At 39.1% G+C, this 23,500-nt stretch overlaps 1 protein-coding gene across 19 annotated transcripts in view; it reads right to left on the bottom strand.

Annotated features, from left to right (window-relative positions):
* Positions 1–23,500, bottom strand: part of ULK4 (unc-51 like kinase 4) — a 659,217-nt gene that overhangs the window by 471,351 nt on the left and 164,366 nt on the right. For all 19 annotated transcript variants that reach the window (XM_058288214.2, XM_058288209.2, XM_058288208.2 and 16 more), the window contains one exon: positions 13,480–13,662. In XM_058288214.2, the coding sequence (XP_058144197.1) occupies positions 13,480–13,662 (183 nt within the window). The remainder of the gene's footprint in view (positions 1–13,479; positions 13,663–23,500) is intronic.

Genomic DNA, 23,500 nt, shown 5'->3' on the forward strand with positions numbered 1-23,500 from the left:
GCATCTTTTATTAGTGTCTTTGTGAAATACCACATTTGAAGATAAAACTAATCCGTGCCTTAAGATTTAAGGGAAAAAAATATGCAATCTCTGTTAAAATTCTCGGTCTCTCACCACAACATATACAAAAAACTACTCAAGTGCTACTTTTCCTAGTACAATGATGGTAACATTCAATGGCTTGAAATATTTAATAGCAAAAGCTATATACACAGATTGTTGAAAAAAAGATATTGAGGCTCAAAATTCTTAGTAGAATCTAAATCAGACTAATTATAGTAAATACAAGAAGTGACCTCTAATTGAATTTTCACAGATCAAGTCTATTTAGTAAACTTGGCAGTTATTCATAATAATTATTGAAACTTTAACTTTCATTATGAAAATCAAAATTTAACGTGTTACCTTTAGCACAGCAGAACCGTGGCAAAAAATGTATTTAAGTGGTTTCATTCTATGCTTCTGAGCAGTATTGTCTTCACCATGTTCTAAAGAACTTTAATTTGAAAGGTGCCCTCCCCTCAAAACAAAGGGTATTTTTTAATTTCCCTCATGAAGATTCACTTCAGCATATTAAAAATTGGGAAAAGTGTGCAACTGAAAATACTTCATCTTTGACTCAATTCTTGCCAAACATATATAATCATGGTCTATTTTTTTCACCTGCTAATACCTCACTAAAGGCTAATATCTTAGGGAGGGGCTTCTCAAACCTTAAAGTTCAAGCAAATCACCTAGAGATCTTGTTAAATAGTAGATTCTGATCAAGAGTCCTGGGGTGAGAGCTGGGATTCTACATTTCTAACGTACTCCTACATGATGCCAATAGTGCTGGCCTAGGGATCACTCTAGTAAGTGGCTAGAGAAGACACTGTGAGGGGGACGCTATTATAGAGAACTGCTTATAGCTGTACGGTTTTGTGATAAATTTAATATTTACTAATTCTGTATATATCTGATGACTAGAATGGGACAAAGTAAAACAAGAAAAAAGGGGCTCTAAAGGTAATCTGAATTGGCAGACTATTAGTGAAAGGAAAAACTCTGGTGGCTGCTAAGGTGCTCCATTCTTCCAAGAAAGCTAAGGCCACATTGGGGTGAGGCCCTCACTTCACCAGGCAACTAGCACCACGCCTGGCAGCCACCTGCCCAACACACACTGGCACCACAGCCTCCATTGCAGAGCTCACCTGCATCTACTCAGCGTTCACCTTCCACAATGATGAGGTCATGCAATGTAAGACCAAGGCCCTCATGAAAGCAGCTTCTATAAATGCTGAACTTTTCTGGCCTGGCTTGTTTGCAAAAGCCTTGGCCAATGTAAATATCAGGAGACTCATCTGCAATGAAGGGGCTGATGGCACTGCTCCCGCAGCAGGTGCTGCACCAGCAGGAGGCCCTGCCCCTCCACCACTGCTGAGAAGAAAGTTGAAGCAAAGAAAGCAGAATCTGGGGGGTCTAATGAGACAAACTTCAGTCCTTTGCACTAGACCCCTTTTGTAACACATTCAATAAAAAGCTGACTCTTAGAAAATGAAATTGGTTCAGAGTAAGCAAAGAATATGAAGGGACCCCTCTCTAAGTAAAGAAAAGGGAAAATATGTGGAGGCTGAGGTCAATGATGAATAAGAAAGACTAGCACATAGGAAGGACTCTTAAAATTTCTAATTTTTCATTACTAAAAATGGTAGGCAGAAGCTGCATACTGGATTTCTATTGTAATCACTGAAAGACTCTCATGGACTGCTGGGAAGATGGCATCTGAGTAGGTGGTCAGTGCCCAACTCTCTCACAAAACCAATAGAAAAAGGGCAGAAAGCTATCTGAGGGAGCTGCTTTGGGGATCTGCAGACCAGGAGAGTGCTGGGCATCGTCCAGGAGGGAGAGGGACAGAGAGCCAATGAGGCCAAAGGAAAACTGTGAGTTTACTCACCCCGGTGGCTGGGAATGGCACATATACTGCACTACCAAGGCGATTAGCATCAGTAAAACCCCTGGCTCACTGCAGCCAAGTGAGTGGGGAAGAACATTCCCTGGGAGGAAAAGGGGTCTGGCAGAAGGTGGAGAGTGACTCCTCTCCAGTGAGTTTGGCCAGCTGAGCCCCTGATGAATCTCAAAAAAGACCCCAGCTAACAGTGAAGCAGCCCCAAGGAGAGGGGAGGGGGTATCTGATCAGGCAGGCTGTCATACCAAACACCCCTGGAAAAGAAAGGAACTGGGTCAGTGAGGGGGCAGAGATAGGCGCCACCTCAGCCAGGAGAGAGAGCCAGCAAACTTAGAAGCCCCGCGAAGCAGAGGGAAAGGGGGTGAGGAGACCAGGTAAGCCTTCAGAAGCCCACCTCAATCATGGAGAGAGAGACACTCTGTATAAGGATGCCTGCCTCACATACATGAGGTGCCTGCTCCAACTGGTACCTCTAAGAGAAGGGATCCAGAGTGATCCACTGGGCTGTGAGGCACCCACCAGGCACCTCATGACAGGGAACTAATAGATATTTTTGTTTTAGCTTTTTTGATCTGTTCTTTATACTTATTTAGTTTACTTTCTTGTTCTTTATTTTCTTTGCTAAAACCAGTTACCCTATCTGTGGAGAGCAAGCTACAGGGTAATTGACTGATTAGCACTGGCAGCCTGAGACAGTTCCTTGGGGCCTAAGGGGGAAGCCTGTTATTCCTGAGTTGTTTTTGTTTGTTGTTTGGTTTTTTTCCCTCTGTTTCCTTTTTTCCTTTGCCTTATTTTTTCCTGACTTTCTTATATTTCTTTTCTTTAATTTTTCCCTCTTCTGTTGCTTTTCTTTCATTTCACTTTCTATTGTTTGGTCTTCTTTTACTTCTTCTCTTCTTACCTCTCAGGTCTTTTATTCTATTTTTCCTGTTTCATTTTTTATTCCACATTTTTATTCTTATTTCTTTGTATTTTTTATGACTTTTCACTCTTATTACTAATTTTTTTCTAGCTCTTTTATGGTTCCTTTTCTATATTCCATCTTTTTTTTTTTAAAGGTTTATTTTATTTATTTCTCTCCCTTATCCCCCTGTTGTCTGTTCTCTGTGTCCATTCACTGTGTGTTCTTCTGCGTCCGCTTATATTCTTGTCAGGCCGCACCAGGAAACTGCATCTCTTTGAGCATCATCTTGCTGCATCACTTCTCCGTGTACGCAGCACCACTCCTGGGCGAGTTGCACTTTTTTCACATGGGGCGGCTCTCCTTGCAGGGCGCACAACTTGCGCGTGGGGCTCCCCTATGTGGGGGTACCCCTGCGTGGCAGGTCACTCCTTGCACATGGCAGCACTGTGCAGGGGCCAGCTTACCACACAGGTCAGGGGGCCCTGGGGACCGAACCCTGGACCCTCCATATGGTAGATATACACTCTATCAGTTGAGCCAAATCCGCTTCCCTATATTCCTTCTTATTACTATTATTCTTTTTCCCTTCTTCTCTTTTTACTTTTCTATGATCTTAGTATTTTTTCAAGGTAACACAGAAAACTACACAGATACAGAATAAGTGGAACCAAGTATGAAAGAGGAAATTTAACACAAAACAAAACAAAATAAAACCTTAGAGTTTTATTAGTCAGCCAAAGAGGTGCTGATGCAAAGTACCAGCAATCTGTTAGCTTTTATTTTTTCCTCCTTCTCTCTCCCTTTTTTCTAAATCTTTTATTATCTTTTTTAAAAATATACATAGATCACACAAAATGCTACATTAAAAAATATAAGAGGTTCCCATATACTGTTGACTTTTATAAAGAGTATTTATTTGAGGTAAAAGCTTACAGTTTCAAAGCCCTAAAGAGACCAGCTCAAGGCTGCTTTCCCAACAAAGTAACTTGCCACATGTTAAAGCAAGATAACAGGTGATCTCTGACTGGTCACTCAGGGCTTCCTATATCAGTATTTTGGCATAGGGCTCATTTCTTTTCAGGCCTGCTCAGCTGCTCAGCTGCTCAGCTGTTCAGCTGCTCTGTTCTCTTCAGCTGAAACTATGATGCAAATGTTCATCTCTCCCTGGGGCCTTAGGTGTTTGGGGTTTCTCCTTTCAGTCATGGGGCAGGATCAGAATGACAAAGTTCACTCCTCTTCTCATGTGTCTTCTCAAGAGAGTGTCCGTTTATATCTGCCCACCAAGAGGAGAGGACTACTGACATGGTTGAATCAAGCCCTAATCTTAGCAGATAATTTAATCAAGACATGTCAGATGAATCTAATCCAATCAAAGGTTATCACATCCAGAGGAATAGTTTACAAATGTAATCTCTGTTTTGGGGATTGATAAATAATCTCAAACTGCCACAATAACCATCTGAATAAGCCCCTCAAGATAAACAGATGCCTAGCACCCAAAAAAATTACAAGCCATACTAAGAAACAGGAAGACATGGCCCAGTTTAATGAGCAAACTAAAAAACATGAGGAGATGCAAAACATGGAACAGCTCATCAAGGACGTCCAAACAAATATCAACTTAATGAAGTGGAGGAGGAGAAAAAAAGATGTTAAGAAGACACTGCAGAAAAATACGGAAGAAATCATAAACATACATAAAAAGATAACATCTCATGGAGATGAATGGCAAAATGCAAGAATTCAAAAATACACTAGAGGAAAAAGGATGTGTCTCAACCACTTGGGCACCTATCCACCACACAGAAGGCCCCAGGTTCAGATGCTGGTGCCTCCTATAAAAAAGAAGACAAGCAGATATCACCTCCCACAACAGAGCTAAACACAGCCTCTTGCCACAACAGAGCTAGAGCAGGACACAACAGAATATAGATGCCATCTCCCACCACACCAAGCAGAGGCCACAAGCCAGCAAATGCAGCAGCCTACAGGGAGCAGATATGGCTCAATATGTTGGGAACTCATCTCTCATGTGGGAGAACCTAGGTACAGTTTCCAGTGCCTCCTAGAGAAGGCAAGCAAACCATGAGCAGGCAGATGAGCAAACCATCTAGGGAAGGGGGGAATAAAGAAAAATAAAGTACATAAAAAATAAATCTAAAAAAAAATACACTGGAAGCACATAAGAGCACATTTGAACACGCAGATGAAAGAATTAGTGACATTGAAGACAGTACCTCCGAACTTCGACAGATATTAGAACAGATAGATAAAAAGACAGAAAATATTCAGCAGGGACTCAGGGAATTGAAGGATAACATGAAATGCACTAACATATGCATTATAAGGATCCCACAGGGAGAATAGAAGGGAAAAAGGACAGAAGGAGTGTTGGAGAAAACAATGGCTGAAAATTTCCCAACTCTTTGGAGGGACATGGATGTACATGTTCACAAAGTAGAGCCCACCCCAAACAGTATAAATCCTAACAGGCTTAGCCCAAGACATATAATTACCATATTGTCAAACTTTCGGGACAAAGAGAGAATACTGAAAGCAGCAAGAGAAAAGAGACCCATCATATGCAAAGGAAGCTCAATATAATTAAACACTGATTTCTCTTCTGCAACCACAGAGGCAAGAAAACAGTATGACATAATTAAGGTGCTAAAAGGAAAAAACTGCCAGTCAAGAATTCTGTATCCAGCAAAGCTGGCATTCAAAAATGAGGGAGAGTTCAAAATATTCACAGATAAAGAGAAAATAAAAGTTTGTCAACAAGAAGCTTGTCTTTCAAGACTTACTAAAGGGAGTTCTGCAGGTTGAAAAGAAAAAACAGGAGAAAGAGGGTTGGATGAGAGGGTGGAAAGGAAGAATATTAGTAAGAATAGAAACATAACAAGAGAAATAAAAACAAAATATGACATATATAAACCTAAAGAAAATATGGCTAATGTAAGAACTGCCTTGACAGTAATAACATTGAATGTTAATGGATTAAATTCTCCAATCAAAAGAAACAGATCAGCAGAATGGATAAGGAAATATGACCCATCTATATGGTGTCTACAAGAAACTCACCTTAGACACAGGGACATAAGGAGGTTGCAAGTGAATGGTTGGAAAACAATTTTACATGCAAACAATAACCAAAAAAAGGGAGGCAAACATTGGAAAAACTAAGTGGAAAAAGAGATGCCTCTACAATTTTAGTTGGGGACTTTAATACACAATTAGCAGCATTAAAACATCTTGATGGATGGTCAAAAAGGAAACAGAGACCTTGAATAATATGTTAAAAGGATCTAGACCTAAAAGACATATATAGAACATCATTACACACAAATACAGCAGGATATACATTCTTCTCAAGTGCTCATGAATCATTCTCCAGTATAGACAACATGCTAGGTCACAGAAAAACCCTCAAGGAATTCAGAAAGATTGAAATTATACAAAGTAATTTCTCTGACCACATGGAATGAAGATGGAAATTAATGAGGGGCAGAAAACCAGTATAGGCACAAAGATATAGAAGTTAAATGGCATGCTCTTAGATAATCACTGGATCAAGGAGAAAATTGCAAAAGAATCAATAACTACCTTGAAACTAATGAAAATGACAACATAACATATCAAAAGTATGGAAAAACAGGGCTGTGAGGGAAAATTATAGCTATAAATACCCAAATTAAAAAAAAAGAAAAAGCTGAAATCAGAAACCTAACTGCATACCTGGAGGAAATAGAAAAAGAGTAACAAATTAATCTGGAAGCAGCAAAAAGAAGGAAATAAAGATTAGAGCAGAGCTAAATGCAATTGAGAATAAAAAAAAGAGAGAGAGAGAAAATTAACAAAACCAAAAGCTGGTATTTCGAGAAGATTAATAAAACTGATAAACCCTTAGCAAGATAAACAAAGAAATAAAGAGAGAAGATGCAAAAAATAAAATAAATGGGAAGGGGATATCACCACTGATCCAACAGAAATAAAGAGTATAAGAACATACTTTGAAAAATTGTATGCAAACAAGATGGGTAACTTAGATGAAATGGAAAAATTTCTAGAAACACACAAGCTGCCTACATTGACGAAAGAAGAAATTAATGAACTCAGACCAATCACAAGTAATGAGATTGAATTAGTCATCAAAAACCTTCGAACTGGGAAGCGGACTTGGCCCAATCAATAGGGCGTCCGCCTGCCACATGGGAGGTCCAGTTCAAACCCCGGGCCTCCCTGACCTGTGTGGCCTCCCTGACCATGCTCAGTGCTGATGCACACAAGGAGTGCCATGCCACACAGGGGTGTCCCCCGTGTAGGGGAGCCCCACATGCAAGAAGTGCACCCTGTAAGGAGAGACACCCAGCACGAAAGAAAGTGCAGCCTGCCCAAGAATGGTGCCGCACACATGGAGAGTTGACACAACAAGATGATGCAACAAAAAGAAACACAGATTCCCAGTGCCACTGATAAGGATAGAAGCGGTCACAGAAGAACATGCAGTGAATAGACACAGAGAGAAGACAACTGGGGAAGGGTGGGAAGGGGAGAGAAATAAATTAAAAATAAAATAAAATAATTTTTAAAAAACCCCTCCAAACTAAGAAGAGTCCAGGACCAGATGGCTTCACAGGTAAATTCTACCAAGAATTTCAGAAAGAGCTAACAACAATTCTGCTTAAACTCCTCCAAAAAAAAAAAAAAAAAAAAAAATAGAAGTGGAGGGACCATTACCTAACTGATTATATGATGCCAATATCGCCTAATAACAAAGCCACATAAAGATGCCACACACACACACAAAAAAAACTATAGGCCAATCTCACTAATGAAACTGGATGCTAAAATCCTCAACAAAATACTTGCTAATCACATTCAACAACACATCAAATGAATTATACACTGTAATCAAGTGGTTTCATCCCTGGTATGCAAGGATGGTTCAACATAAGAAAATCAATCAATGTAATACACCATATTAATAGATCAAAAGGAAAACATCATATTAACATCTCTATTGCTGCAGAAAAAGCAGTTGACAAAATATAGCATTCTTTCTTGATAAAAACTCTTCAAAAGATAGGAATAGAAGGAAACTTCCTCAACATGATAAAGAGTATATATGAAAAACCCAGAGCCAACATATTCAACGGTGAAATGCTAAAGGCTTTCCCTCTAAGATCTGGAATAAGATAAGGATGCCCACTGTCACTGCTCTTACTTAAAAGTATGTGAGAAGTACTTGCTGGGGTCTTTAGGCAAGAAAAAGATACAAAGGGCATCCAAACTGGAAAGGAAAAAGTAAAAATTTCACTATTTGCAGAGGACATGATCCTATAAATAGAAAAGAAAGTCCTGAAAAATCCACAACAAAATTTTCTAGAGCTGATAAGTGAGTCCAGTAAAGTGGCAGGATATAACATCAACACACAAAAATCAGTACATTTCTGTACACCAATAATGAGCAAACTGAGGAGGAAATCTAGAAAAAGTTTCCTTTACAATAGCAACTAAAATAATCAAATACCTAGGAATAAACATAACAAAAGATATAAAGGACTTGTACACAGAAAACTACACAACATGGTTAAAGAAAATCAAAGAAGACCTAAACAAATAGAAGAATATTCCATGTTCATTAACTGAAAAACTAAACATGATTAAGATGCCTGTCCTACCCAAATTGATTTCCAGATTTATGCAATCCCAATACAAATTACAACAGCATTTTTTACTGAATTGAAAAAGCAAATTATGAAATATATTTGGAATGGCAAGGGGTCCTGAATAGCCAAAAACATATTGAAAAAAAAAATTGAGGAATCATGCTACTTGACATTAAAGCATACTACAAATATACAATGGTCAAAACTGCATGGCATTGGCACAAGGATAGACATATAGACCAATGGAACTGAATTGAGAGTTCTGATATAGGTCCTCACATATACAGTCAACTGATATTCAGGCCACCAAGCCCACTCAACCAGGACAGAACAGCCTCTTCAACAAATTTTTTTTTTTAATTCTACTCAATTTATTCATTTTTTAAAAAGATATTACATTAAAAAAATATGAGGTGCCCATTCGCCCCCACCGCCCCCACCCCACCACTCCCCCCACAATAACACTCTCCCCCATCATCATGTCACATCCATTGCGTCTGGTGAGTACATCTCCGAACAAATGTTTTTGGAGAACTGGCTATCCACATCGAAAAGAGTAAGAGAGGATCACCATCTCATGCCCTATATAAAAATTACTTCCAGATGGATCAAAGACCTAAATGTAACAGCCAAGACCATAAAGCTCCTATAAGATAAGGCAGGAAATCATCTACAAGATCTTCTAGTAGGAAACGGTTTCATTCACTTTACACCCAAAGTTTAAGCAATGAAAGAAAAAATAGATAAAAAAGGACCTCCTCAGAATTAAAAACTTTTGTGCTTCAAAGAAGTTTGTCAAGAAAGTGAATAGGCAGCCTACACAATGGGAGAAAATATGTGGGAACCATTTATCCAATAACAGCCTAATATCTAGCATATTTAAAGAAAATGCTACATCTCAAAAATAAAAAGACAAAACAGCCCATTTTAAAAAATGGGTAAAAGATTTGGATAGGCATTTCTCCAAAGAAGAAATACAAATGGCTAAAAGCACACGAAAAGATGCTCAACATCACTAGCTATCAGAGAAATGCAAATCAAAACTACAATGAGTTATCATTTTACTCCAATTAGACTGGCGACTATTAAAAAACAGAAAACTACAAGTGTTGTACAGGATGTGGAAGAAAGTGAACCCTTATCCACTGCTGGTGGAATGTAGAATGGTGCAGCCATTGTGTGGTGGTTCCTCAGGTAGCTAACTACAGAACTGCCGTATGACCCAGCAATCCCACTTCAGAATTGAAAGCAGGGAAGTGAACAGATATATGCACACCAATGTTCATAGCAGTATTATTCACTATTGCCAAAAGATGGAGCAACCCAATTATCCATAAACAGATGAATGGATAAGCAAATTGTGGTATATACATACCATGCAATATTACTCAGCTTTAAGAAAGAATGCAGTATTAACACAAGACAACATAGATGAATCTTGAAGACTATGTTGCGTAAAGTAAGCCAGTCACTAAAGGACAAATATTACATGATGTCATTCATATGACTCAAGTAAATTGAGCAGACTCACAGAGCTAGAGTATGGAAGACAGGTTATCAGGAGACAGAAAGGGAGTAGAGTGTGGTAAGCCAATGTGCAAAACCCATAATAAGGCAGAAGGGCATGGTTGGGCAGTAGATGGGGGTGATAGTGGGACAGTGATACAATTGGGGTTGACAGTGCTGGACTGTGAGGGGGTGTAGGGTGGAGCGGTTGGGTTGCACAATTCATAGCACTGGGGAGAGGGCTGGAGGAAGGAACGGGTGAACTCTGGGGATGTGAATGTCTGTAGTTAAATCAACAATGGTGGGAATGTTCTTTTGGCAAATATGGTACAGGTCATCGGGGGTGAGAAGATATTTGGGATAGGGCACACCTGGGGCATGCTTCTATGGTATACGCAAGTGTTCATCTTGTCATGGTATGTAATCACAGTGGGTAGTAACTTACACAATAAACAAAACATTAAACTCCCATCCTGGGGAGTCCTTCTTTGTTCTCAATTAGAGGGGCAAGAATCTCTCAAGAACATAGGCAGTGCCTGAAAAAAGAAAACAGACCAATATGTCAACCCTCAATATTATTTCAAGTAACTATGAATCTTACTCTTCAAAAAGTGAAACTCAGTGGTTACCACAGTTTCCAAGGGGAGAGGGTGGGAAAAATAGAATAGATGGAACATAGGCATTTTCAGGGCATTGGAATTGTTCTGCATAATCTTACAATGAGGGATACAATCAATTACGCATTTTGTCAAAACCTATAAAAGTATACAGTACAAAATGTAAAACATAATGTAAACCATCAACCATGGTTAGTAGTAATGCTTCAGTGTTTGTACATCAGTTGTAACAAATGGGCATTTTACTCATATAAAATGTTATTAATAGGGGAAAGTGGGAGAGGGGAAAGGGGTTGGGTATATAGGAATCTCCTAAATTTTCTATGTGACTTTTCTGTAACCTAAAGCTTCTTTGAAAATAAAGCAAAAAAAAAAAAAAAAAACTATTGGGGGATCATAGAGAAGAAATTGTCACTGCACATAAAAAATAATATATGGTGATGAAAGACACAATGGGAAGAAAATTTTATTTTTAACTTCTGTATTTTATTTGTTCTTTAATATTATTTGATTAGATTTGATTTTTTGGCTTTGTTTTGGGGGACGTTTTGGATTGCAAAAGGGTCACACTGTTGTAGGGAAAGAGCACTGTGCAGTGAGTCGATGATGGGGGGAGGTATGGGGAGGGTTACTGGTGCAGGGCATCAGGGGTGAGAGGATATGTGGGATAGGGCGTACCTGAGGCATGCCTCCATGGATATGAATATGTTCAAGTTGCCCAGGACAACTAACATGGGGTGTCTCGGTTGGTGGAGACCCATATAATAACAAAAATAGTATTGTATTACCATCCTGGAAAGTCCTACCACATTCTCTAGTAAAGCAGCAAGAATCCCCTGAGTACATGGGCAGTGACTTGCAAAAGAGGACAGACCAGTATGCCAGGCCCTTGATACTGATGGTTATACTTATGAACCTTGTTCTTGTGAAACTTAGCCAAGTACTGTATACTGCTTAAGAGTTACCTCTTGAAAGCCTCCTTGTTGCTCAAATGTGACCTCCCTCTAAGCCAAACTCAGCATATAAATGCACTACCTTCCCCCTGGTTTGGGACATGACTCCTGGGGATGAGCCTCCCTGGCACCAAGGGATTACCAGCAAGCACCAATTAGCAACGCATCTGGAAAAAAACCTTGACCAAAAGGGGGAAAGGGTAAATACAAATGAGTTTTTTTTTTTAAAGATTTATTTATTTATTTATTTAATTCCCCTCCCTTGCCCTCCCCCGGTTGTCTGTTCTCTGTGTCTTCTTGCTGCCTCTTGTTTCTTTGTCCGCCTTTGTTGTCATCAGCAGCATGGGAAGTGTGGGCGGCGCCATTCCTCGGCAGGCTGCTCCCTCCTTCTCGCTGGGCGGCTCTCCTTATGGGTGCACTCCTTGTGCATGGGGCTCGCCTACACGGGGGACACCCCTTTGTGGCAGGGCACTCCTTGCGCGCATCAGCACTGCACATGGGCCAGCTCCACATGGGTCAAGGAGGCCCGGGGCTTGAACCGCGGACCTCCCATGTGGTAGACGGACGCCCTAACCACTGGGCCAAAGTCCGTTTCCCATACAAATGAGTTTTTATAGCTAAGAGAGTTCAAAGTGAGTTGGGAGGTCATTCCAGAGGTTACACATGTCTCAGGAGGATCTTAGTGACTGCCACAGTAAAAAAATACCTCAAGCAAGGGAGCTCCTAAGGGCTCTAGGGACATATACATAATATAGGCAGGGCAAACAATCTCAGCAATTTGGCACCCTGTCAGTGGGTCATACTTTGGAATATATGCTTCCCAATGTAACAGAATTAGACTCATTTATAATTTCCCTACACATGGCTCTTCTGCCCCTTTTCTTTGAACCCATATTTAGCACTATAACTGTTAAAACTTCAGTCCATTCTATGCCAATTGAGTCCTGAATCTCAGCAGAGTTGCAATACCTACTCTCCAGTTCACTGAACTCGCCCAGGACAACAAAAGGATAATGATGGACAATGCCCATCCCAAAAAACAGAGTATTTACAACTGTAAGCATGACAGTTCCATCCTTCTGCCCCATGGGATCTAAGCCCCCTTTCAATTTGAAACAGAGTGGGCATCACCATCCCAAAATCCTCAAGATGGAAGGATGAACAAACATAAGGGGGGATTGCAACTATGGACTTTATTATTCTAGCAATGGAAGAACCCGTAACATTGATATAAAGACAATGGCCACTAGAGGTTCTGAGGGGTGGGAGAGGGAAGAATTGGTGTAACATGAGGGCAGTTTTGAGACATTGGAATTGTCCTGTATGACAGAGAAATGGCAGATACAGGGCCATTATTCATTCTGTTTAAACCTATAAAATTTTGCAAAACTATAATGTAAACTGTAGACCACGGTTAACAGCAATGCTTCAATATGTATTCATCAATTGTAACACATGTACCAACTAATGAAAGATGTTGTTAATGGGGAAAAGTGGGGAAAGGGGAGGCTGGGGTATATGGGAATCCCCCTATATTTTCAATGTATCATTTATGTAATCTAAAGCTTCTTAGCTTATTTCAAAATAAAATTTTTAAAAAAGAAGGCAAAAAAAAAAAAAAGAATTAAGCCAGACACACATACACAAGCAAATGTCAACTATTATATAATTGTTAAAATGTTTATGTAAATGACAAGGTTGAATGCAATTATTTCATAAATAATTTTTTTAAAAAAAGACTCATAATGTCTTCAGATGAATGTTCAGTAATACAGAAGTTTGGCAAAGTTCAAAACAGCTCCTAGGGGTGAAAAATAAATTCTACCAAGATGGCATTACTTAGTGAACTACTGAATTTGTAAGTAAGGTGAAATCTAAGTCAAACCTTTTCTTGGATAAGTCTTTGAAGATGAATCCCACAGGACAACATGGCAGTGAACAAGGTCAACATGTACTGCTGAACTTTGCAGATGGCAGACGCCAGGGAGGTTATTACGGAGTTCAGTCCCACCTTCTCAATAACATTCTGGAAGGCAGTAGGAGAATGGCGAGTGATTCTACATAAGGCCTGCCAAGAAAGGAGGACAGATCTATCAGAAAAGTTGAAGTGCATTCGCTATGCTCCCAAAAGATAACACATGGTTCTGTGTAAAGGAGTAGGAGGTACTCATCTTTTCTCCTCTAACACTTATCTTGGCACAATTATTTTGGAAATTTTCAACACATTTAAAAATTAAACAATAATCCAGCTATCCATAAAAACTAAAGTTGTTTTACCACATTTGATACTATTATAACAATAATCATGTAAATTGATAAATTAACGAATTCATAAGTCTATATAATACTTCCTTTTAAGTAGTAAAAAGCAATTATTAGGCACCTTTTTTGTATGGATGCTGAGCTAAGTGCTGAAAAAAAAAGCCATAAAAGTTAGTATCCAACATTTAATGAGTGTTTACTATATGAGACTGTATGAGAGTATCTAAGGATTATCTCATTTACTCCTCCTGACAATATATAAGAAAGGCATTATTATTATTCCTATTTTATAGGTGATAAAACTAAGGCATAGAGTATTTATGTAACTTACCCAAAATCACAGAGCTAGTAAAAGGGAAAGGTGGAATTCAAACCAAGGCAGTCAGACTCCAGAAATATTCCTAAATCGCTCATAGACTATTAGAGATGAAACTTATAAATAATAAACTAGTAGAATTTAATAAGTGTTGTAATAGAAGACTCAATTAATTAGGCTTGGAAAAGGAAGAAAATCAAGGTAACAAAAGCTCCATGAGGAAGATGATGTAGTAATCCAAAACATCTTTAAAAATGAAGTTAAAAAAACAAAAGACAGGTGATTTCGGCCAGTTTCTTTAAGATAAAAAGGAAATGGACAGGTAGAAAAGTGAGTAAGTTCTAGCCAGAGGGAAAAGAACAAGTTTTCACATGGAGACTTGGAGATGCAGAGCATGTTCTAGGAAGGGTAAGTTGTCTGATGCAATTACAAAACACATAAAGAAATTGAAAATCTCACAATACAGCTGAAAAAGTAGGCTAGAGTCAGAAAGCTGGTACACCAAGCAGGAACTTTAAATTTTCTACCAGAAATAATGAGAAGCCCTCACCAGTTTTTAAGTAAAAAAGAGTGATGAGTGCATCCTGATAGAAGGTTCTAAAGAGAGAAATAAACTTAAGCCAGAAAGTTTTATGAAAGCACTGATTGTTCTAAATGTCACATCATCTCCCCTCCCTCCCTGGTTGTTTTAAATGGATATATCATCTTGATTAATGAAAAGTCAAATACAAAACAGTTGGAAATACTAATGTCATGAATAACGAGATGACATTTCCTCAAAGTGACCATGAAGGAAAGGATAAAAGCCTTGCTCTCCATCCCTCCTGACCTCTCCATGACTACCTCACTGGGTTGGCCCCAGGAGGTATCAGAGGCCACGCTTACTGGGAATAGAGGCAGTGTGTTTTAAAAGACCCAGAATCAGCCTCTACATGGTAAGCTGACTCAGGACATGGCCCTTTTGGACAAGCCAAATCACCTGCTTTCTCTTTTGCCTTTAATTCTAGGTAGAGGTAAGGAGAGATGCCACTAAAACCTCCAGCCTACAACACAGGCCTAACCCAGCTGAGCAGAGGGTCCTGCCTTGGAAGTGCTAGATAAGAACAAAATAACAATAACGTGGAACTAAAGGTATTTCTCACATGTTCTCATTCCTTAGAAAATGTTTCCCTCAAGGAAACCAAAGGAGGGAGGGCAGCTATGTTTTAAGTTACGAGGAAGCAGACTTGGCCCAGTGGTTAGGGCGTCCGTCTACCACATGGGAGATCCGCGGTTCAAACCCCGGGCCTCCTTGACCCGTGTGGAGTTGGCCCATGCGCAGTGCTGATGCACGCAAGGAGTGCCGTGCCATGCAGGGGTGTCCCCCACGTAGGGGAGCCCCACGCGCAAGGACTGCGCCCCGTAAGGAGAGCCGCCCAGAGCGAAAGAAAGAGCAGCCTGCCTAAGAATGGCGCCGCCCACACGGAGAGCTGACACAACAAGATGACACACACACAAAAAAAAGAAACACAGATTCCCGTGCCACTGACAACAACAGGAGTGGACAAAGAAGACTGAGCAAATAGACACAGAGAACAGACAACCGGGGTGGGGAGGTGGAAGGGGAAATAAATAAATAAATAAATAAATAAATAAATCTTAAAAAAAAAAATTAAGTTATAACTCCAGCATTCTCTGGTCCTATGGCCTTTACTACATCTCAAAATCTTTAAGAGGACCCAAGTCTCTAAAATACTACAGCAAAGAACTTGTTTTTAGAAATACTCAGATAGGAAATAAGAATATGCTCTCTGCTACAGGAGAAGCATAGGTCAGCCTAAAAAACACATTCGTAAAGAAAAGCAGGTCCATCTCTTCAAACTATTCTGGACAATGGGTAAAGATAAAATTTTCCCAATTTTATAAATCTAGGATAGCTTTAGTAACTACATGTGGAAAAGAAAGTACATAAGAGAAATACACAGACCAAACTCATTCATAAACATAAATAAAATATTCTAAACAAAGCTTTAATAAATTGAATCACTTTCTTTTTTCTTTCTTTCTTTTTGACCTATTGCTTTCTGGGTTTTCAAAAAAATATAACGATAGCATCTGCAAATAAAGATAATTTTGCATTCTCCCATACAAGTATTAATAACTTTATTTTATATTCTTAATACATTAGTTACATCCTCCCCACAACACTATGGAATAATGTCAGCATTCCCTGTACTGTTCTGATTTTACTGGCTGTGATTTCAGAATTTTACCATTTAGTATGATGTTGCCTATTGTTTTGTGAAAGATTCTATCATGAACTTACTTCTGGTTATAATTAACAATGAGATTTTTAAATTAAGAATGGTTGCTGAATTTTATCAAAGATCTTGTCATTACTCTCTAAGCCAAACACAGCGTGTAAATGCATTACATTCCCCCCAGTGTGGGACATGACTCCCAAGGATAAGCATCCCTGGTGCTGAGGGATTACCACCAAGCACCACCTGGTGATGTAAATAGAAAAAGACCTTGAATACAAGGGTCAACTCAGACCAGCAGAATATCTCAGCCCACATGTAGGATCATGTGTTAAAAACTGCTTTTTGACCTTGAATAAAAGGGGGAAATGGCAAAGACAAACTAGTTAATATGGCTAAGAGTCTTCAAAAAAGAGTCAGGAAGTCATCAGAGGGGTCATGCTTACACACTCCTCAAGAGAACCCCAGAAACAGCCAAAGTGGATACAACCCCAGGTACTGGTTCTGAGAGCTACAGAGGCCCACAGGGATATGGTCATGGCAGATGGCTCTAGAGCTCAGTACCATGTCAGTGGGCCCTTCTTTGGAATTTGTGTCCCTGAGTGTGATGGAGTTGGACTCAGATGTGACCTTTCTACACATGCCTCTTCTGTCACTTTTACTGAACCTTTGGTTGATGCTAGCATTGGCGTATACTCAGGAGACTTCAATCTCTGGACAGGCCATGTGCCAGCTGGGCCCTGAGCCTCAGCAGAGTTGCAACTCCTACTGTCTGGTTCATTGGACTGACGCAGGTCAGCTAACAGGGAGGTGAAGATGGTCAATCACCACACCAGGGAACTGAGAGTACCTACGACTGGAAGCAGGAGAATTGCATCCACCATCCATGTGGAATCTAAGCCCCCTCTTGATATAGAGGTGGAGTGGATATCACCATCCCACGGCCCACAGAGTGGAGGAATAAAATATGGATTAGAGTGGACTTACTGATATTCTACTATAAAACTTTTGTGACTAATAAAAAAAAAAAATGCTTCACCTGCAGATGTGCAGGTGTGTGCACAGAGGGGCAGGAGGAGATGGGCCCCGGGGCTCTGCTACAAGTAGGGGGAGGTTCAACGTACCATGCACTTCAGCAGGGGTTGACATTGTTTCCAAATACATAGTCACTTATTTTGGTAATTAAAAAAAAAAAAAAGATCTCGGATTAATGGTGGATATACAGTCATATGATTTATCTACCTTTTATTTACTGATCTAATGAATTGTATTGATATATTTCCTAATGTTGAACCATCCCTGCATTCCTTAAATAAGTGGTATATTTTCATTTTTATACTCTACTGAAATTAATTTTGTTATTTTATTTAAAATGCCTGCATTTACTTTCCTAAAACTGACTTATTTTCTTTTTTTGTTTTATCTTCTTCTATTCACTTCAGAAAATAAATAGGGGAGCTTACCATCCTTTTCTCAAATGTCTACAGTAGCTTAAATAACATAGGAGTCATCTCTCTTGGAAAATGCAGACAGCACTCAACACTCATTGTACATTTTACCTCTCTAGTGGTCTTTCCCATCCTTTCTGTGATTAGTTATCAGTTCAGTCTTTCTGCTTCCTCTAGACACACTTTGGTAGTATATACATTTTGCAAGGATGATCATTTCCTCTCTATTTACTGGAATGCTTTTTTCTACAGTATCCTGTAATTCTTTTCCAACGTTAATGTATCTGTAATTATAGCTCCTCTGATAATCCTACTTGGTATATTTGTACTTTTTATTTTTTTTAATTGTACAGGTGTGGGAAACAAAGGCATGTTGTTTCCATGGAAGCAAGTTACTTCCTTGACCACTGAGTCAAACTGTCCCTTGTGATTATCGGTGCGGATCACAATCTTGGCAGGGAAAGCACACCTGCAGGCAGTACAATAACATATAGAACAGAACGACCTGAGTAACAAGATTTATGAGTATAGTTACTGATTTTTATAATAATAGTTCCAGTAAAGTTTGTTGGTGTTCATCAATCACTAGTTAATATAGAATGAGGTAAGGGTAATAAGTAACTTGATTTTGTGCTGAATGTCACGTATGTTAGGGGTATATATACTAGCCCCTCGACTCAATAAAGTTCTCTGATGAGCTTGAGAAATCAATGCTCTCAGATCCCCTGAACCCAATCTTTCTTTGTCTTTCATTCCCGATACCCTCGGGTCACCGACTCCCACAGACAGTTTCACCATGAGTTTATATTTGTACTGATATTTTTATTTTTATTTATTTATTTTTTAATTGACTTTGTAATAATATTACATTGAAAATATATATGTTAGGTCCCATTCAACCCCACCCCCCCACCCCCCCTCTCCCCCCCCCAACAACACTCGTTCCCATCATCATGACACATGTACTGATATTTTTAAAGAAAAGGTTTTTATATTGGTTTTTCCTATTTTTAGTTACTTTTTTTAACTTTAGCATTTATCTTTAATCCTTTCTCCTACTTTTTTCTAGATGTACTATTGCTACTGAGTAGAAAAGGAAAATACAGAAAAAAAGAAACATATGTTTTTTAAAAGGAAACTTTGAAAAGTATTTTCATTTCCTTAGAAGTCTTAGGAGAAAATTAAACATCTTCCTATCTCCAAGAAGAAACTCCCTTTAAAAGTTTATAGGGAGAAGTGGATGTGGCTCAAGCAATAGGGCCTTCGCCTACCATATGGAAAGACCTGGGTTTGATCCCTGGGGCCTCCTGGTGAAAAAGAAGAAGAGAAAGCATGCCTGCACAGCAAGCCAGTGCCCACAGGGAGAGCCGGGTGCCCATGAGGTGAACTGAGTGCCCATGCAATGAGCCGAGTACCCATGTAGTGAGCCAAGTGCCTGCATGGATGCCTGTGCGGTGAGCCAAGTACCCGCATGAGTGCACGCGTGACAAGTCAAGTGCCCACATGAGTGCCCACATGGCAAGCCAAGTGCCCATGCAGCAAGCTGAGTGCCCACATGGTAATCCAGTGCCCACACAAGTGAGTCACGCAGCAAGATGATGACACAACAAAAGAGAGATGAAGGGGAGAATCAAAGCAAAGCGCAGCAGAGACCAGGAACTAAGGTGGCGCAATTGACAGGGAACCTCTCTGCACATCAGAGGTCCCTAGGATTGAATACCTCTGAATCCTAGAGGAGAAAGACGAGAAGAGAAGACAAAAAAGTGAAATAGATACAGAAGACCACACAGCAAATGGATACAGACAGCAAAAAACAAAAGGATGGGAGAAGGGGAGGTGGAGGGGGGAAAAGTTTATATGTGTTGATTGGTTTAAAACTCAATCATTTGACATAATGAAAGACTTTAAGGTAATTATGATGACAGAGAATTTATGCAAAACCTTATTTCCAATCTTCATGAAAACGCTACAGTGACCTTGTCATAGCCAGAAAGGAAAAGATAAATGCAACTAGTATGAATAAGAACCAGAAGGACTCTACCCTAATGCTCTCTCTTAGGAATGGGATTGAGAGGCAGGAGGCAGAAAAAGGGCAAGGAAGAGACTTTAATCTTTTACCGTTCTGTTGGCCTTTTCCAAATGAATAAATATTATTTTTATAATAATTCCTTTAAATTATATTCAATGCCAGTGACAATAATGGACACTTAAAAATTATTCAGAAATAAGTATTTGTAGAAAAGTTTGCTTCATTAATAGTGTAAATATTTATTACCATTTCTGAAGGTACTAAGTTTACAAAGTATACTAAAAAAAAAAAAACACAAGCATTTGCAAAGCATTAACTACATTACTGTCAAAAACAAAAAGTGTAACTTTCCTCATAGGACTGACTAACCTATGGGACATTTATAGAAGTCTTGTCTTAATAACCAGTGACTCCATTTCAAACCTATATCAAAGATTTGAATTCATTTAGAGAATGACATATCAGAATGGAATTCCACCAAATAAATAAACGCTACTATGGGGCATCTTTCAAATAACATTCAGTCTCATTTCTTTCTTCTAAGAGTGTTACAGATGGATAGGTCAAACACCATGGTATAGACAATATAATAGTAGAGTTCTTCAAATCTAAAATCCAAACTGGGTAAATTTTGATAGAAAAGTGTCACCAATATCTTAAAGGAATGTGAAAAAACTCACTGAAAAGAAAGTTGGTTCTGATTAACTAAAGTTTTTTAAAAGCATTTGTAATGTATCTTAGAAAATAGTTATTTATGAAATCAACACAAAATTGTTTCATTATTTTTTTAACCCAAGGATAAAAAATAAGAGCATTTTAAATGCAGTCTTTAATGATCACACTACAGTAAGAATGTTTTCAAGTAATTTTAGGTTTTTTCCAACTTGATTTCAACACAGCAAAACAAAAAGTCTCATCAGCACTGTAATGATTCTTGGAGCACCTGGCACAAAAAACTGACATTCTGTTGATATAAAAAATCCCTATCCAATTATAATGGGGACATTTCTTAATAAAAACTAAGTAGTTTTCAAAGCAATCTAAGGGCAACTAGACTGTCACATCTTCAGAATTCTGCTCAAAATCCTACCACATTTTTCATTTTGAAAAGCTCACACAGAAAATAACCTTTAATTAGGTATCTCTGAATATCAAACTCACTTGAAAGCTTCAGAGCAACTAAGAGGATATAAAGTCTTAAAAGCACATTAGTAATTGTATTTTCTAAACCCAAAAAATCAAATCTCAAATTTGATACTCAATGAGTTAGTTTTGAAATATTTACTCATTGCAAAAGACTTTGATACGATATTTTCTAATTGGATGGAACTATTCCAACATTTTTTAACTCAAAATTCACTTCAAAGAGAACATTTAGAATTTGGATTTTCTTATAGTCTATTTAATAAGAGAAATTTCCAAGAAACAGACTAATTCAAAAGTGAAGAATACTTATCCATTAGAAACATGAACAGAATCACTAAGGAAGAAAAAGTTTAAGAACAATTTCTTTTGGTCTCTTGAAGGATCTTTCAATGTCACATCAAAATTACCTTGGCAGCTTTTCAACTCCACACACCCTTATCTGACCCAAGTGATCTCAAGACACAAGCAAGTCAATTAAATAGAGCTTGTTTGTTGCTAAGAGGAAAAGTAAAGAGGTTAACAGCTTATCATCAGGAAGGAAGGCTGACAGGGACAGGTGACATTTAAGCTGAGAGCTGAAAGATGAGATATCAGCCATGTAAGAAGCCAGGTGAGAGCATTCCAGACATAGGAGACAGCAAGAGCAAAGGTCCTGAGGCAGAAAAGTGCTTGGAAATTCTAGAAAATATCAGAAGGTAAGTTTAACAGGAGCACAGCAAGTGAGGGAATGACTGCTATATGATGAGACCAAAGAGGTAGGCAGAAGTCAAATCATCTAAGAGCTTGAAGGTCATATTGAGAATTCTGATCTTTTGTACCAAATAAGTTCATTAACCTCCAGGAAACATTCCTAAGAGATGACTACGGAAGAAAAAAAAATGAGAAGGATGTCAGCTCAGAAAAGCATTCCTGTGGAGGAAGCAATTGTCACTCTCTGCTAGGAAACTGTGTTGAGTTTTCAGAATGCATACTCTCGATTTCTATAACCTCAGTCATTGTTAAATCCTCATATAAGTCTGCTTACTGGGCAGATACAATTTTCTTGGGATTATGATGTTAGAAAACTATTTTATGATACCAATGACCTCATACTATATTTCTCCTTTCATTATCAGCAATACCTTTAAGGCACACTTTTCCTGTCTCCCCATCAAGAGGGTTGTATAAAGTTATGAATCCTCAGCCCTTTACTAACTCTTGTACACTAGGCTCCCTCTGAATCTTTGCAGGAAAAGTCCTCAAGTTGCAAGCAAAGCACCTGGCATCACACTGATAGAGAGAGGAACAAAATACAGCTCTCCTTTCAAGGTACTGTAAGGAATTATAATAAAATAACTAATTTACCAAGCAAAATATCCTAACTGCTTTATTTTTATTTTTTTTAAAGATTTATTTATTTCTCTCCCCTATCCACCCCCCTGCCCCAGTTGTCTGTTCTCTGTGTCTATTTGCTGCATGTTCTTCTTTGTCCGCTTCTGTTGTTGTCAGTGACACGGGAATCTGTGTTTCATCTTGTTATGTCAGCTCTCCGTGTGTGCGGCACCATTCCTGGGCAGACTGAACTTTCTTTCGCACTGGGTGGCTCTCCTTATGGGGCGCACTCGTTGCACGTGGGGCTCCCCATGCAGGGACACCCCTGCGTGGCATGGCACTCTTTGCACGCATCAGCACTGCGCATGGGCCAGCTCCACACGGGTCAAGGAGGCCCGGGGTTTGAGCCGTGGACCTTCCATGTGGTAGACGGACGTCCTAACCACTGGGCCATGTCCACTTCCCCTAACTGCTTTAAACACTGATTACTTTAAAACTGAAACACTCATGACTTTTCAACTTCTACCTAGTACCTTGAACAAAGTATTATCAATCCTTTAAAAAAAAAAAAAAGCAATGGAGAGCTACTAAAAGCTGTAAGCAGAGAAGTGAGAGGAAGAGATAAGATTTTTATGAAAGTCACTCTGTATTGTAGAATGGAGTTGGTAGGGTACAAAGCTGGATGTGGAAACACCATTTAGGAAGCTACTGCAGTGGTACAAGTAAGAGGCGGTGGTGGCTTGGACTATGGGGAGAGCAACATCATTTCAGAGAGAGGGAAGTGGATCTGAGAGATACTTATGAATTAAAATCACAGGACAGGGGACTACTGGATGCATATGGTAAAGTGAAAAGAATTAGGGGAAAGAAAAGTATCAAAGGAAACTTCTAACACATTGCTTCCCATTTCCCCTACCTTCCCCTCTCAGTGTCAATATATCAGAGTCCTAGGAAGAAAAATAACAAGGGAAAAGGGAGTGCTAGGCAGAAGTGGCTGAGGATGTGGGGTGGCAGTGGCAAGGGTGGTAGAGAAGGCAGGCACCATGGATGCAAGTTTGTTATAATAAGTGTATTAGTAAGCCAAAGGGGTGCTGATGCAAAATACCAGAAATTGATTGGTTTTTATAAAGGGTATTTATTTGCAGTAGGAGCTT

Source organism: Dasypus novemcinctus, chromosome 26, assembly GCF_030445035.2.
Source record: "Dasypus novemcinctus isolate mDasNov1 chromosome 26, mDasNov1.1.hap2, whole genome shotgun sequence".
NCBI classification, from domain to species: Eukaryota; Metazoa; Chordata; class Mammalia; order Cingulata; family Dasypodidae; genus Dasypus; species Dasypus novemcinctus.